The 14,681-nt window shown below is 68.0% G+C and overlaps 1 protein-coding gene across 2 annotated transcripts; it reads right to left on the bottom strand.

Moving 5' to 3' along the window:
- Nucleotides 1-278: 278 nt before the first annotated feature.
- Nucleotides 279-14,615, bottom strand: NEU1 (neuraminidase 1). Of its 2 annotated transcripts, XM_072921089.1 has the most exons (6): nt 14,216-14,610; nt 7,709-7,952; nt 6,142-6,404; nt 3,528-3,710; nt 1,244-1,469; nt 279-538 (listed from the first exon to the last, which is right to left on the bottom strand). In XM_072921089.1, the coding sequence occupies exons 1-6, from the start codon at nt 14,372-14,374 to the stop codon at nt 318-320; spliced, it is 1,296 nt and encodes a 431-aa protein (XP_072777190.1). In that variant the 5' UTR covers nt 14,375-14,610; the 3' UTR covers nt 279-317. The 2 variants fall into 2 exon arrangements, with proteins under 2 accessions (XP_072777190.1, XP_072777191.1); XM_072921090.1 differs by lacking the exon at nt 3,528-3,710 and having other exon boundaries at nt 14,216-14,615.
- Between the last annotated feature and the right edge of the window lie 66 nt (nt 14,616-14,681).

Raw genomic sequence — 14,681 nt, 5'->3', positions numbered from 1 at the left:
AGCAGGAGATCTGTAAACACACACTTCCCAACTTTAAACTGTTAAAGACTTTTTATCCATCGCGGTTGGACATGGCTAATAACTCAATTTGCATATATTTTAATAAATTAACGCGGCCACGCCCCCGCCGCTCGCTCTCCGCCCCGCTCAGGCACCGCCGCGGGCAGCCCCGCCGCAGCCAAAGCCCCAGCGGAAGCCCCGCCCCGCTCCCCGCGCGTCGCTATGGCGACGTTTCCCGCCAGCGCCGGGCCACGCCCTCAGTGATGACGCAACGCGGCTCTGAACCAATGGCTTTACTGCGCGCGCGAGGGGCGGGGTCAGGGCTCGCCCGCCAGGCTGATGGTGGCCAATGAGACGCTCTCGGTGGAGAGGCTCCGCCCCTTCTCGTAGATCAGATAGACCAAGGGGGCGGAGCCTTCCTCCTCGGGGGGCGGGGCCGCCAGCACCGAGTACCCGCTGGGCCCCGCCCACACGCGCAGGCCACGCCCCCACCACGTGGTGCCGTTGTCGAAGCTCCAGCGCAGCGTCATGTTCACGCCTGGGGGCGGGGCCTCGTTGGACACGCCCACACCGAGGCCACGCCCCCAGCGGGGACCCCCAGAGCCGGGACAGCCCCTGACCCCTGACCCCTGACCCCGATGTCCCCCCAACCCCGGCCGTGCCCCAAACCTGCCCCAGTGTCCCCCCAAAGCCCCCAGTGTCCCCTCCATGTCACCAATGTCCCCAAATGTCCCCAATGCCCCAATGCCCCCAACGTCCCCAATGTTGCTGCTGTCCCCAAATGTCCCCAATGTCCCCGAGCCCCCCATATCCCCAATGTCCCCAATGTCCCCCAATGTCCCCAATGTCCCCAATGCCCCCCAACACCCCCCAATGTCCCCAATGTCCCCAATGTCCCCAGTGTCCCCAATGTCCCCAAATGTCCCCCCAATGTCCCGAAATGTCCCAAAATGTCCTCAGGTGTCCCCAAATGTCCCCGATGTCCCCAAATGTCCCCGATGTCCCCAATGTCCCCAATGTCCCCAGTGTCCCCAATGTCCCCAATGTCCCCTGGCGCTCACGCAGGCTGGGGTGGGCCGGGTTGCTGAACAGCACCAGCCCGTGCCAGGGCAGTGCCAGTGCCCCACCACGTCCCCACTGTCCCCAATGCCCCCAATGTCCCCATGTCCCCAATGTCCCTGCTGTCCCCAATGTCCCCAATGTCCCCAATGTCCCCAATGTCCCCATGTCCCCTGGCGCTCACGCAGGCTGGGGTGGGCCGGGTTGCTGAACAGCACCAGCCCGTGCCAGGGCAGTGCCAGGGCTCCGGCGGCCACGGCGGGGTCGGGCAGGTCGGGCTCCAGGGTGACGCTGGCGGGGGACAGGGACTCGCCGCCGTCCCAGCTGCGCGCCCGCATGCGGCACCGGCACCGGTACCAGCCCTGGTTGCGGATGCTGACGGCCACCGAGCCGTCGGGCAGCTCGTAGGGCTGGGGGGGACAGGGGGTCAGGCAGCGGGACCCCCACCCACGCAGCGGGACCCCCACACACACAGCGGGACCCCCACCCACGCACCGGGACCCCCACACACGCACCGGGACCCCCACACACGCAGCGGGACCCCCACACACACAGCGGGACCCCCACCCACGCACCGGGACCCCCACACACGCACCGGGACCCCCACACACGCAGCGGGACCCCCACACACACACCGGGACACCCACCCACACACCGGGACCCCCACCCACACACCGGGACCCCCACCCACGCAGCGGGACCCCCACCCACGCACCGGGACCCCCACCCACTCACCGGGACCCACACCCACACATCGGGACCCCCACCCATACAGCGGGACCCCCACCCACGCATCGGGACCCACACCCACTCACCGGGACACCCACACACACACCGGGACCCCCACCCATACATCGGGACCCCCACCCACGCAGCGGGACCCCCACACACACACCGGGACACCCACCCACTCATTGGGACACCCACCCACGCAGCGGGACCCCCACCCACGCAGCAGGACCCCCACACACTCACCGGGACACCCACCCACTCACCGGGACACCCACCCACGCAGCGGGACCCCCACCCACACAGCGGGACCCCCACACACACAGCGGGACCCCCACCCACGCATCGGGACCCCCACCCACGCAGTGGGACCCCCACCCACACACCCACACACCGGGACCCACACCCACGCACCCACTCACCGGGACCCCCACCCACACACCGGGACCCCCACCCACGCACTGGGACCCCCACCCACACACCGGGACCCCCACCCACACACCGGGACCCCCACCCACGCAGCGGGACCCCCACCCACACACCCACACACCGGGACCCCCACCCACACACCGGGACCCCCACCCACACACCGGGACCCCCACCCACGCACCCGCGCAGCGGGACCCCCACCCATGCACCGGGACCCCCACACACGCAGCGGGACCCCCACCCGCACAGCGGGACCCCCACCCACGCACCCACTCAGCGGGACCCCCACCCACTCACCGGGACCCCCACCCATGCATCGGGATCCCCACCCATGCAGCGGGACACCCACACCCTGAAATGCCCCAAAATCCCCAGGCCTGAAATCCCCCAAACCCAAATTCCCCTGGCCCTAAATCCCCCAGCCCCAAACCCCCAGTCCCCAAAACCCAAACCCCCAGACCCAAATCCCCCCAGACCCCAAACCCAACCCCTAAACCCCCCCAAACCCCAAACCCCCAGACCCCCAAACCCAACCCCAAACCCCCAGACCCCAAACCCCCCTGACCCCAAACCCTCTGCTCCCAAACCCCCAGACCCCAAACCCCCAGACCCAAACCCCCCAGACCCCAATTTTCCCAGACCCCAAACCCCAAACCCCCCCAGACCCCAAACCCTCTGCTCCCAAACCCCCAGACCCCAAACCCCCAGACCCCAAACCCCCAGACCCCAAACCCCCCCAGACCCCAAACCCCAAACCCCCCCAGACCCCAAACCCCCAGACCCCAAACCCTCAGACCCCAAGATCCCCAGACCCCAGACCCCAAACCCCCCCAGACCCAAATCCCCTGCTCCCAAACCCCCAGACCCAAACCCCCACACCCCAAACCCCCAGACCCCAAACCCCCAGACCTCAAACCCCCAAACCCCCCCAGACCCCAAACCCCCACACCCCAAACCCCCACACCCCAAACCCCCAGACCCGAAACCCCTCCAGACCCCAAACCCCCAGACCCCAATGCCCCCAGACCCCCAAACCCAACCCCAAACCCCCAGACCCAAATCTCCTGCTCCCAAACCCCCCAGACCCCAAACCCCCCCAGACACCAAACCCCAAACCCCCCCAGACCCCAAACCCCCTAACCCTAAACCCCCAGACCCTCTGCTCCCAAACCCCCAAACCCCAAACCCCCAGACCCCAAACCCCCGAAACCCCCAGACCCAAACCCCCCCAGACCCCAAAACCCAAAACCCCCAGACCCCCCTGACCCCAAACCCCCAGCCCCAAACCCCCAGACCCAATCGGGGGGTACCTGGCACTCGTCGGGGGTGAAGTCGTGGGGTCTGCGGGGGGCTCCGAAGGGGATGGCGGGCAGGACCCCCCCCCTGCGCCAGCTGCGCCCCCCGTCATCGCTGAGCAGCAGCGAGACCCCGTCCCGCTCCAGCGTGCCGTGCCCGCAGAACAGCAGCCGGCCCCGGAACGGCTCCAGCCGCTTCTGGGGGGCGTTTATGGGGGTCCTGAGACCCCCCAAAATCCCCACAGACCCCCCAAAATCCCCACAGACCCCCCAAAATCCCCACAGACCCCCAGAGACCCCCAGAGACCCCCAGAGCCCGTCCCGCTCCAGCGTGCCGTGCCCGCAGAACAGCAGCCGGCCCCGGAACGGCTCCAGCCGCTTCTGGGGGGGTAACGGGGGTCCTGAGACCCCCCAAAATACCCACAGACCCCCCAAAATACCCACAGACCCCCAGAGACCCCCAGAGACCCCCAGAGCCCGTCCCGCTCCAGCGTGCCGTGCCCGCAGAACAGCAGCCGGCCCCGGAACGGCTCCAGCCGCTTCTGGGGGGGTAACGGGGGTCCTGAGACCCCCCAAAATACCCACAGACCCCCCAAAATCCCCACAGACCCCCCAAAATACCCACAGACCCCCACAGACCCCCAGAGCCCGTCCCGCTCCAGCGTGCCGTGCCCGCAGAACAGCAGCCGGCCCCGGAACGGCTCCAGCCGCTTCTGGGGGGGGTTATGGGGGTCCTGAGACCCCCAGAGACCCCCCAAAATACCCACAGACCCCCAGAGACCCCCCAGACCCCGTCCCGCTCCAGCGTGCCGTGCCCGCAGAACAGCAGCCGGCCCCGGAACGGCTCCAGCCGCTTCTGGGGCGGTTATGGGGGTCCTGAGACCCCCCAGAGACCCCCCAAAATACCCACAGACCCCCAGAGACCCCCCAAAATACCCACAGACCCCCACAGACCCCCAGAGACCCCCACAGACCCCCACAGACCCCGTCCCGCTCCAGCGTGCCGTGCCCGCAGAACAGCAGCCGGCCCCGGAACGGCTCCAGCCGCTTCTGGGGCGGGGTTATGGGGGTCCTGAGACCCCCAGAGACCCCCCAAAATACCCACAGACCCCCCACAGACCCCCCAAAATACCCACAGACCCCACAGACCCCACAGACCCCCAGAGACCCCCCAGACCCCGTCCCGCTCCAGCGTGCCGTGCCCGCAGAACAGCAGCCGGCCCCGGAACGGCTCCAGCCGCTTCTGGGGGGGTAACGGGGGTCCTGAGACCCCCCAAAATACCCACAGACCCCCCAAAATACCCACAGACCCCCCAGACCCCCAGAGACCCCCCAAAAATCCCCACAGACCCACAGAGACCCCCAAAAATCCCCACAGACCCCGTCCCGCTCCAGCGTGCCGTGCCCGCAGAACAGCAGCCGGCCCCGGAACGGCTCCAGCCGCTTCTGGGGGGGTCATGGGGGTCCTGAGACCCCCCAGAGACCCCCCAAAATACCCACAGACCCCAAGAGACCCCCCAAAATACCCACAGACCCCACAGACCCCCCAAAATACCCACAGACCCCCCAAAACACCCACAGACCCCCACAGACCCCCAGAGACCCCCAGACCCCCCCAAATTCCCTCCAGAGCCCCCCAGACCCCCCAAAACCCCCTCCAGACCCCCCCAAATTCCCCTGAGACCCCTCCCAACCCCCTTCAGACCCCCCAAATCTCCCCCAGACCCCCCCAAATTCCCCTCAGACCCCCCCAACCCCCTCCAGACACCCCCAAATTACATCCAGACCCCCCAAAACCCCCTCCAGACCCCCCCAAATTCACTCCAGTGCCCCCCAGACCCCCCCAACCCTCTCCAGACCCCCCAAAACCCCCTCTAGACCCCCCAAATTCCCCTCAGACCCCCCCAAATTCCCCTCAGACTCCTCCCAACTCCCTCCAGACACCCTCAGACCTCCCCAAATTTCCCCCAGACCCCCCCAACCCTCTCCAGACCCCCCAAAACCCCCTCCAGACCCCCCCAAATTCCCCTCAGACCCCTCCCAACTCCCTCCAGACCCCCCAAACCCCCTCCAGACCCCCCAAAACCCCCTCCAGACCCCCCCAAATTCCCTCCAGAGGCCCCCAGACCCCCCAAAACCCCCTCCAGACCCCCCCAAATTCACTCCAGTGCCCCCCAGACTCCCCCAACCCTCTCCAGACCCCCCAAAACCCCCTCCAGACCCCCCAAATTCCCCTTAGACCCCTCCCAACCCCCTCCAGACACCCCCAGACCCCCCAAAACCCCCTCCAGACCCCCCCAAATTCACTCCAGTGCCCCCCAGACCCCCCCAAATTCCCCCCAGACGCCCCCCAGACCCCCCCAGACGCCCCCCAGACCCCCCCAGACCCCCCAAAACCCCCTCCAGACTCCCCCAAATTCCCCTCAGACCCCTCCCAACTCCCTCCAGACCCCCCCAAATTCCCCTCAGACCCCTCCCAACTCCCTCCAGACACCCCTAGACCACCCCAAATTTCCCCCAGACCCCCCCAGACCCCCCCAACCCCCTCCAAACCCCCCCAAATTCTCTCCAGAGCCCCCCAGACCCCCCCAAATTCCCCCCAGACCCCCGAAGCCCCCCCAGAACCCACCTGGATGCCGGAGCCGGGCCCGGGGGCGAACACCTCTCCCCCCACCACCTCGGACAGGTTGAGGGGGGGTCCCCAGGAGCGCCCCCCGTCGGGGGAGCGCAGCAGGAGGGTGCTGGGGGGGCCGCAGGCCTGGGGGGGGTGGGCGCAGCGGGCGAAGAGCAGCAGCACCTCCCCCCCCCCCAGCACGGCCAGAGCCCCCAGACTCAGCCCGTCCCCCCCCCAGCCGTCGTCCGCCACCACCTGCGTGGGACCCCAGGTGGCACCTGGGGGGAAATGGGGGGGGAAATGTGGGGAGGGGGCACTGGGGACCACCCAGAGACCCCCCAGGGAACCACAAAGACACTCAGGGACCCCCGGAGACCAACAGGGACCCCCCCAGAGACCCCCAGACACCTCCCAGACACCCCCAGACCCCTCCAGACCCCCCCAAATTCACTCCAGTGCCCCCCAGACCCCTCCCAATCCCCCCCAGACTCCCCCTAGAGCCCCCCCAGCCCCCCCCAGAGACCCCCAGACACCCCCAGACCCCTCCAGACTCCCCCTAGAGTACCTCAGACCCACCTAATCCCTCCCCCAGGACCCCCCCCAGTCCCGCCACCCCCTCCTGGACCCCCCAATCCCCCCCAGACCCCTCCAGACACCCCCAGACTCCCTCTAGAGTACCCGAGACCCCTCCCAATCCCTCCCCGAGGACCCCCCCGAGCCCCGCCATCCCCTCCTGGACCCCCCAATTCCCTCCAATCCCCCCCAACCCCCCCAGACACCCCCAGACTCCCCCTAGAGTACCCCAGACCCCCCCCAAATCCCCCCCAAGACCCCCCCAGACCCCTCCCAATCCCTCCTGGACCCCCCAAACCCCTCCTAGAGCCCCCCCAACCCCTCCCAATCCCCCCCAGACACCCCCAGACTCCCCCTAGAGTACCCCAGACACCCCCAATCCCTCCCCCAGGACCCCCCCAAGCCCCGCCACCCCCTCCTGGACCCCCCAATCCCCCCCAGACCCCCTCCTAGAGCCCCCCCAACCCCCCCCAGACCCCTCCAGACACCCCCAGACTCCCCCTAGAGCCACCCCCAGCCCCCCCCAACCCTCCCCAGACCCCTCCAGACACCCCCACACCCCTCCCAATCCCTCCTGGACCCCCCAACCCCCCTCCCGGACCCCCCAACCCCCTCCCAGCCCCCCCCAAACCCCCTCCCGGACCCCCCAAACCCCCTCCCGGACCCCCCAACCCCCCTCCTAGAGCCCCCCCAATCCTGCCCAGACCCCTCCAGACACCCCCAGACTCCCCCTAGAGCCCCCCCAGCCCCCCCAATCCCCCCAGACCCCTCCAGACCCCCCCAGACCCCTCCCAATCCCTCCTAGAACCCCGCCACCCCTTACCGGACCCCCCAAACCCCCTCCCGGACCCCCCAAAACCCCCCCGGGATCCCCCAAAACCCACCTGGACCCCCCAAACTCCCCCCTGGGACCCCCCAACCCCCTCCCGGACCCCCCAAACCCCCTCCCGGACCCCCCAAACCCCCTCCCGGACCCCCCAAACCCCCCCCCAGCCGCCCCCAGCCCCACCTCTGTCGGGGGAGCGGCGGCAGGCGATGATTTTGGCCCCCACGTCGGCGGCCGAGCGTTTGCGGCCCTCGGCGCAGGCCAGAAGGGCCCCCCCGGGGGGCGCCACCAGCAGCGGCACGCGGAAGGTGTGGACCCCCCCCAAAAACGGGGGAGACCCCCCAGCCCCATGGCGGGAGACCCCCGGGAAGGGGGGACCCCCGCCGCTGACCCACAGCACCTGCTCCCGCAGCAGCCGCGGCCGCACCTGCCGGAATTTGGGGAGGGGGCTCAGGATTGGGGGTTGGGGAGGGGTCCCGGGGGTCAAGGGGGGCAGCGATGGGGGTGGGGGAACATTGGGGAGGGGTCTTGGGGGGTGGAGGGGTATTGGGGAGGGGTCCCAGGGTGTGGGGGGGCATTGGGGAGGGGTCCCAGGGTGTGGGGGGGCATTGGGGAGGGGTCCCAGAGGGGGGAAGGGGCATTGGGGAGGGGTCCCAGGGTGTGGGGGGGCATTGGGGAGGGGTCCCAGGGTGTGGGGGGGCATTGGGGAGGGGTCCTAGAGGGGGGAAGGGGCATTGGGGAGGGGTCCCAGAGGGGGGAAGGTTCATTGGGGAGGGGTCCCAGGGTGTGGGGGGGCAATGGGGAGGGGTCCCGGGGTGTGGAGGGGTATTGGGGAGGGGTCCCAGAGGAGGGAAGGGGTATTGGGGAGGGGTCTTGGGGGGTGGAGGGGTATTGGGGAGGGGTCCCAGGGAGTGGAGGGGTATTGGGGAGGGGTCCCGGGGTGTGGGGGGGCATTGGGGAGGGGTCCCAGAGTGTGGAGGGGTATTGAGGAGGGGTCCCAGAGGGTGGAGGGGCATTGGGGAGGGGTCTTGAGGGGTGGAGGGGTATTGGGGAGGGGTCCCAGAGGGGGAAAAGGATATTGGGGAGGGGTCCCAGGGTGTGGGGGGGGCATTGGGGAGGGGTCCCAGGGAGTGGGGGGGCATTGGGGAGGGGTCCCAGGGTGTGGGGGGGTATTGGGGAGGGGTCCCGGGGTGTGGAGGGGCATTGGGGAGGGGTCCCAGAGGGGGGAAGGGGCATTGGGGAGGGGTCCCAGGGTGTGGAGGGGTATTGGGGAGGGGTCTTGGGGGGGGAAGGGGGATTGGGGAGGGGTCCCAGAGGGTGGAGGGGCATTGGGGAGGGGTCCCAGGGAGGGGAGGGGTATTGGGGAGGGGTCCCAGAGGGTGGAGGGGCATTGGGGAGGGGTCCCAGGGTGTGGGGGGGTATTGGGGAGGGGTCCCAGAGGGTGGAGGGGCATTGGGGAGGGGTCCCAGGGTGTGGAGGGGTATTGGGGAGGGGTCCCAGAGGGAGGAAGGGGCATTGGGGAGGGGTCCCAGGGTGTGGAGGGGTATTGGGGAGGGGTCCCAGGGTGTGAGGGGGCATTGAAGAGGGGTCCCAGGGTGTGGGGGGGCTTTGGGGAGGGGTCCCAGGGTGTGGAGGGGTATTGGGGAGGGGTCCCAGAGGGAGGAAGGGGCATTGGGGAGGGGTCCCAGGGTGTGGAGGGGCATTGGGGAGGGGTCCCAGGGTGTGGGGAGGCATTGGGGAGGGGTCTTGGGGGGTGGGGGGGCATTGGGGAGGGGTCCCGGAGCGGGGAAGGGGCATTGGGGAGGGGTCTTGGGGGGTGGGGGGGGATTGGGGAGGGGTCCCAGAGGCTGAGGGGTATTGGGGAGGGGTCCCAGCGTTTGGGGGGGCATTGGGGAGGGGTCTCGGGGGGTGGGGGGGTATTGGGGAGGGGTCCCAGGGTGTGGAGGGGCATTGGGGAGGGGTCCCAGAGGGGGGAAGGGGCATTGGGGAGGGGTCCCAGGAAGTGGAGGGGCATTGGGGAGGGGTCCCGGGGTGTGGAGGGGTATTAGGGAGGCGTCCCAGAGGCTGAGGGGGTATTGGGGAGGGGTCCCAGAGGGGGGAAGGGGCTTTGGGGAGGGGTCCCAGGGGGTGGGGGGGCATTGGGGAGGGGTCCCAGAGGGGGTGGGGGGGCATTGGGGAGGGGTCCCAGGGTGTGGAGGGGCATTGGGGAGGGGTCCAGGGGAGTGAAGGGGTATTGGGGAGGGGTCACAGAGGCTGAGGGGGCATTGGGGAGGGGTCCCAGGGTGTGGAGGGGTATTGGGGAGGGGTCCCAGAGGCTGAGGGGGCATTGGGGAGGGGTCCCAGGGAGTGGAGGGGTATTGGGGAGGGGTCCCAGGGTGTGGAGGGGCATTGGGGAAGGGTCCCGGGGAGTGAAGGGGTATTGGGGAGGGGTCCCAGAGGGGGGAAGGGGCATTGGGGAGGGGTCCCAGAGGGGGGAAGGGGCATTGGGGAGGGGTCCCAGAGGGGGGAAGGGGCATTGGGGAGGGGTCTTGGGGGGTCTCTGAGGGGTCCCTGAGGGTCTCTGAGGGTCCCTGAGGGGTCCCTGAGGGATCTCGGGGGTCTCTGAGGGTCTCTGAGGGGTCCCTGAGGGTCTCTGAGGGTCTCTGAGGGTCCCTGAGGGTCTCTGAGGGGTCCCTGAGGGTCTCTGAGGGTCCCTGAGGGTCCCTGAGGGTCCCTGAGGGGTCCCTGAGGGATCTCGGGGGTCTCTGAGGGTCCCTGAGGGGTCCCTGAGGGGTCTCTGAGGGATCTCGGGGGTCTCTGAGGGTCCCTGAGGGGTCCCTGAGGGATCTCGGGGGTCTCTGAGGGTCCCTGAGGGGTCCCTGAGGGATCTCGGGGGTCTCTGAGGGTCCCTGAGGGGTCCCTGAGGGATCTCGGGGGTCTCTCGGGGGTCTCTGAGGGTCTCTGAGGGTCTCTGAGGGTCCCTGAGGGTCTCTGAGGGTCCCTGAGGGTCCCTGAGGGTCTCTGAGGGTCCCTGAGGGGCTCTGAGGGGTCTCTGAGGGTCCCTGAGGGGTCCCTGAGGGTCCCTGAGGGTCCCTGAGGGTCTCTGAGGGTCTCTGAGGGTCTCTGAGGGTCCCTGAGGGGTCTCTGAGGGTCTCTGAGGGTCCCTGAGGGATCTCGGGGGTCTCTGAGGGTCCCTGAGGGTCCCTGAGGGTCTCTGAGGGTCTCTGAGGGTCCCTGAGGGTCTCTGAGGGTCTCTGAGGGTCCCTGAGGGATCTCGGGGGTCTCTGAGGGATCTCGGGGGTCTCTGAGGGTCCCTGAGGGATCTCGGGGGTCTCTGAGGGATCTCGGGGGTCTCTGAGGGATCTCGGGGGTCTCTGAGGGGTCTCTGAGGGTCTCTGAGGGTCCCTGAGGGTCCCTGAGGGGTCTCTGAGGGTCTCAGAGGGTCTCTGAGGGTCCCTGAGGGTCTCTGAGGGATCTCGGGGGTCTCTGAGGGTCTCTGAGGGTCCCTGAGGGATCTCGGGGGTCCCTGAGGGTCCCTGAGGGTCTCTGAGGGTCTCTGAGGGTCCCTGAGGGTCTCTGAGGGGTCCCTGAGGGTCTCTGAGGGTCTCTGAGGGTCTCTGAGGGTCTCTGAGGGTCTCTGAGGGTCCCTGAGGGATCTCGGGGGTCCCTGAGGGGTCTCTGAGGGTCCCTGAGGGTCTCTGAGGGTCTCTGAGGGTCTCTGAGGGTCTCTGAGGGTCTCTGAGGGTCCCTGAGGGATCTCGGGGGTCCCTGAGGGGTCTCTGAGGGTCCCTGAGGGTCTCTGAGGGTCCCTGAGGGTCCCTGAGGGTCTCTGAGGGTCCCTGAGGGTCTCTGAGGGTCTCTGAGGGTCCCTGAGGGATCTCGGGGGTCTCTGAGGGTCCCTGAGGGTCTCTGAGGGTCCCTGAGGGTCCCTGAGGGTCCCTGAGGGATCTCGGGGGTCCCTGAGGGTCTCTGAGGGTCCCTGAGGGGTCTCTGAGGGTCTCTGAGGGTCCCTGAGGGGTCTCTGAGGGTCCCTGAGGGTCCCTGAGGGTCCCTGAGGGTCTCTGAGGGGTCCCTGAGGGGTCCCTGAGGGTCTCTGAGGGTCCCTGAGGGTCCCTGAGGGGTCTCTGAGGGTCTCTGAGGGTCCCTGAGGGTCTCTGAGGGTCTCTGAGGGTCCCTGAGGGTCCCTGAGGGGTCCCTGGGGTCCCTGAGGGTCCCTGAGGGGTCCCTGAGGGTCTCTGAGGGTCCCTGAGGGTCTCTGAGGGTCCCTGAGGGGTCCCTGAGGGTCTCTGAGGGTCCCTGAGGGTCTCTGAGGGTCCCTGAGGGTCCCTGAGGGTCTCTGAGGGTCCCTGAGGGTCCCTGAGGGGTCCCTGAGGGTCTCTGAGGGTCTCTGAGGGTCTCTGAGGGTCTCTGAGGGTCTCTGAGGGTCCCTGAGGGATCTCGGGGGTCCCTGAGGGGTCTCTGAGGGTCCCTGAGGGTCTCTGAGGGTCTCTGAGGGTCTCTGAGGGTCTCTGAGGGTCTCTGAGGGTCCCTGAGGGATCTCGGGGGTCCCTGAGGGGTCTCTGAGGGTCCCTGAGGGTCTCTGAGGGTCCCTGAGGGTCCCTGAGGGTCTCTGAGGGTCCCTGAGGGTCTCTGAGGGTCTCTGAGGGTCCCTGAGGGATCTCGGGGGTCTCTGAGGGTCCCTGAGGGTCTCTGAGGGTCCCTGAGGGTCTCTGAGGGTCTCTGAGGGGTCCCCGGGGGTCCCTGAGGGGTCCCTGAGGGTCCCTGAGGGTCCCTGAGGGTCTCTGAGGGTCTCTGAGGGTCCCTGAGGGTCTCTGAGGGTCTCTGAGGGTCCCTGAGGGTCCCTGAGGGTCTCTGAGGGTCCCTGAGGGGTCTCTGAGGGTCCCTGAGGGTCCCTGAGGGTCTCTGAGGGTCTCTGAGGGATCTCGGGGGTCTCTGAGGGTCTCTGAGGGTCCCTGAGGGTCTCTGAGGGGTCCCTGAGGGTCTCTGAGGGTCCCTGAGGGTCTCTGAGGGTCCCTGAGGGTCTCTGAGGGTCCCTGAGGGTCCCTGAGGGTCCCTGAGGGTCTCTGAGGGTCCCTGAGGGTCCCTGAGGGGTCTCTGAGGGTCTCTGAGGGTCCCTGTGGGTCCCTGAGGGGTCCCGGGGGTCTCTGAGGGGTCCCTGAGGGTCCCTGAGGGGTCCCTGAGGGTCTCTGAGGGTCCCTGAGGGGTCTCTGAGGGTCTCTGAGGGTCTCTGAGGGTCTCTGAGGGTCCCTGAGGGTCTCTGAGGGTCCCTGAGGGGTCCCTGAGGGTCTCTGAGGGGTCCCTGAGGGTCTCTGAGGGTCTCTGAGGGTCTCTGAGGGTCTCTGAGGGTCCCTGAGGGTCTCTGAGGGTCTCTGAGGGTCTCTGAGGGTCCCTGAGGGTCTCTGAGGGATCTCGGGGGTCTCTGAGGGTCCCTGAGGGTCTCTGAGGGGTCCCTGAGGGTCTCTGAGGGTCTCTGAGGGTCTCTGAGGGTCTCTGAGGGTCCCTGAGGGTCCCTGAGGGTCTCTGAGGGGTCTCGGGGGTCTCTGAGGGTCTCTGAGGGTCTCTGAGGGTCCCTGAGGGGTCTCGGGGGTCTCTGAGGGTCTCTGAGGGTCTCTGAGGGTCCCTGAGGGTCTCTGAGGGTCTCTGAGGGGTCTCGGGGGTCCCTGAGGGTCCCTGAGGGGTCCCGGGGGTCTCTGAGGGTCCCTGAGGGTCTCTGAGGGTCTCTGAGGGTCCCTGAGGGTCTCTGAGGGGTCCCTGAGGGGTCTCTGAGGGTCCCTGAGGGTCTCTGAGGGGTCCCTGAGGGGTCTCTGAGGGTCCCTGAGGGTCTCTGAGGGTCCCTGAGGGGTCTCTGAGGGTCCCTGAGGGTCTCTGAGGGTCCCTGAGGGGTCTCTGAGGGTCCCTGAGGGGTCTCTGAGGGTCTCTGAGGGTCTCTGAGGGTCCCTGAGGGTCCCTGAGGGATCTCGGGGGTCTCTGAGGGTCCCTGAGGGTCCCTGAGGGTCCCTGAGGGGTCCCTGAGGGTCTCTGAGGGTCCCTGAGGGTCCCTGAGGGTCCCTGAGGGTCCCTGAGGGGCTCTGAGGGGTCTCTGAGGGTCCCTGAGGGGTCCCTGAGGGTCTCTGAGGGTCCCTGAGGGTCTCTGAGGGTCTCTGAGGGTCCCTGAGGGTCTCTGAGGGTCTCTGAGGGTCTCTGAGGGTCCCTGAGGGTCCCTGAGGGTCTCTGAGGGTCTCTGAGGGTCCCTGAGGGGTCTCTGAGGGTCTCTGAGGGTCTCTGAGGGTCCCTGAGGGTCCCTGAGGGGTCTCTGAGGGTCCCTGAGGGTCTCTGAGGGTCCCTGAGGGTCTCTGAGGGGTCTCTGAGGGTCTCTGAGGGTCTCTGAGGGTCCCTGAGGGATCTCGGGGGTCTCTGAGGGATCTCGGGGGTCTCTCGGGGGTCTCTGAGGGTCCCTGAGGGTCCCTGAGGGTCCCTGAGGGTCTCTGAGGGTCTCTGAGGGTCTCTGAGGGTCCCTGAGGGTCTCTGAGGGTCTCTGAGGGTCTCTGAGGGTCTCTGAGGGTCTCTGAGGGTCCCTGAGGGTCTCTGAGGGTCTCTGAGGGTCTCTGAGGGTCTCTGAGGGTCCCTGAGGGTCTCTGAGGGTCTCTGAGGGTCCCTGAGGGTCCCTGAGGGTCTCTGAGGGACGGGCCCGTAACCGCCGCCCCGCGCGGTCCCCGCCGCCGTTGCCGGTACCGTGTCGGGGGTCGCCACCCAACGAGCGTCGCCATGAGGGGGCAGCAGGAGGAGGAGGAGGAGGAGGAAGGGGAGGAAGGGGAGGAGGAAGCGGAAGGGAAAAGGAAACGGGAAAAGGAAAAAGGGGAAAAGCGGCGGCCGCGCCCGCCCCGCGCCCATCGCGGCCCCTTTAAGAGGCGCCGTGAGGGGGGGTGGGCGGGGCTTGTTCTTAAAGCGGCGATGGCACCGTGGGGGGGGCCTTAAAGGGGCAACGGCCAGTGGGGCCCGCGGGCGGGAAAATCGAATTAAAGTGAAATCAATTAATTATTGGGAATAAAGAGGTTTGATCGGTCTGCGGATTGATCGATCGATTTAGGATTGATCGATTGATTTCGGGTTTGATCGGTCTGCGGATTGATCGATCGATTTAGGATTGATCGATTGATTTCGGGTTTGATCAGTCTGCGGATTGATCGATCGATTTTGG

The sequence above is a fragment of the Taeniopygia guttata genome, chromosome 35 (assembly GCF_048771995.1).
Source record: "Taeniopygia guttata chromosome 35, bTaeGut7.mat, whole genome shotgun sequence".
Taxonomy (NCBI): Eukaryota; Metazoa; Chordata; class Aves; order Passeriformes; family Estrildidae; genus Taeniopygia; species Taeniopygia guttata.
Note: the sequence above shows the minus strand (reverse complement) of the source record. Positions and strands in the feature narration are given on the sequence as shown.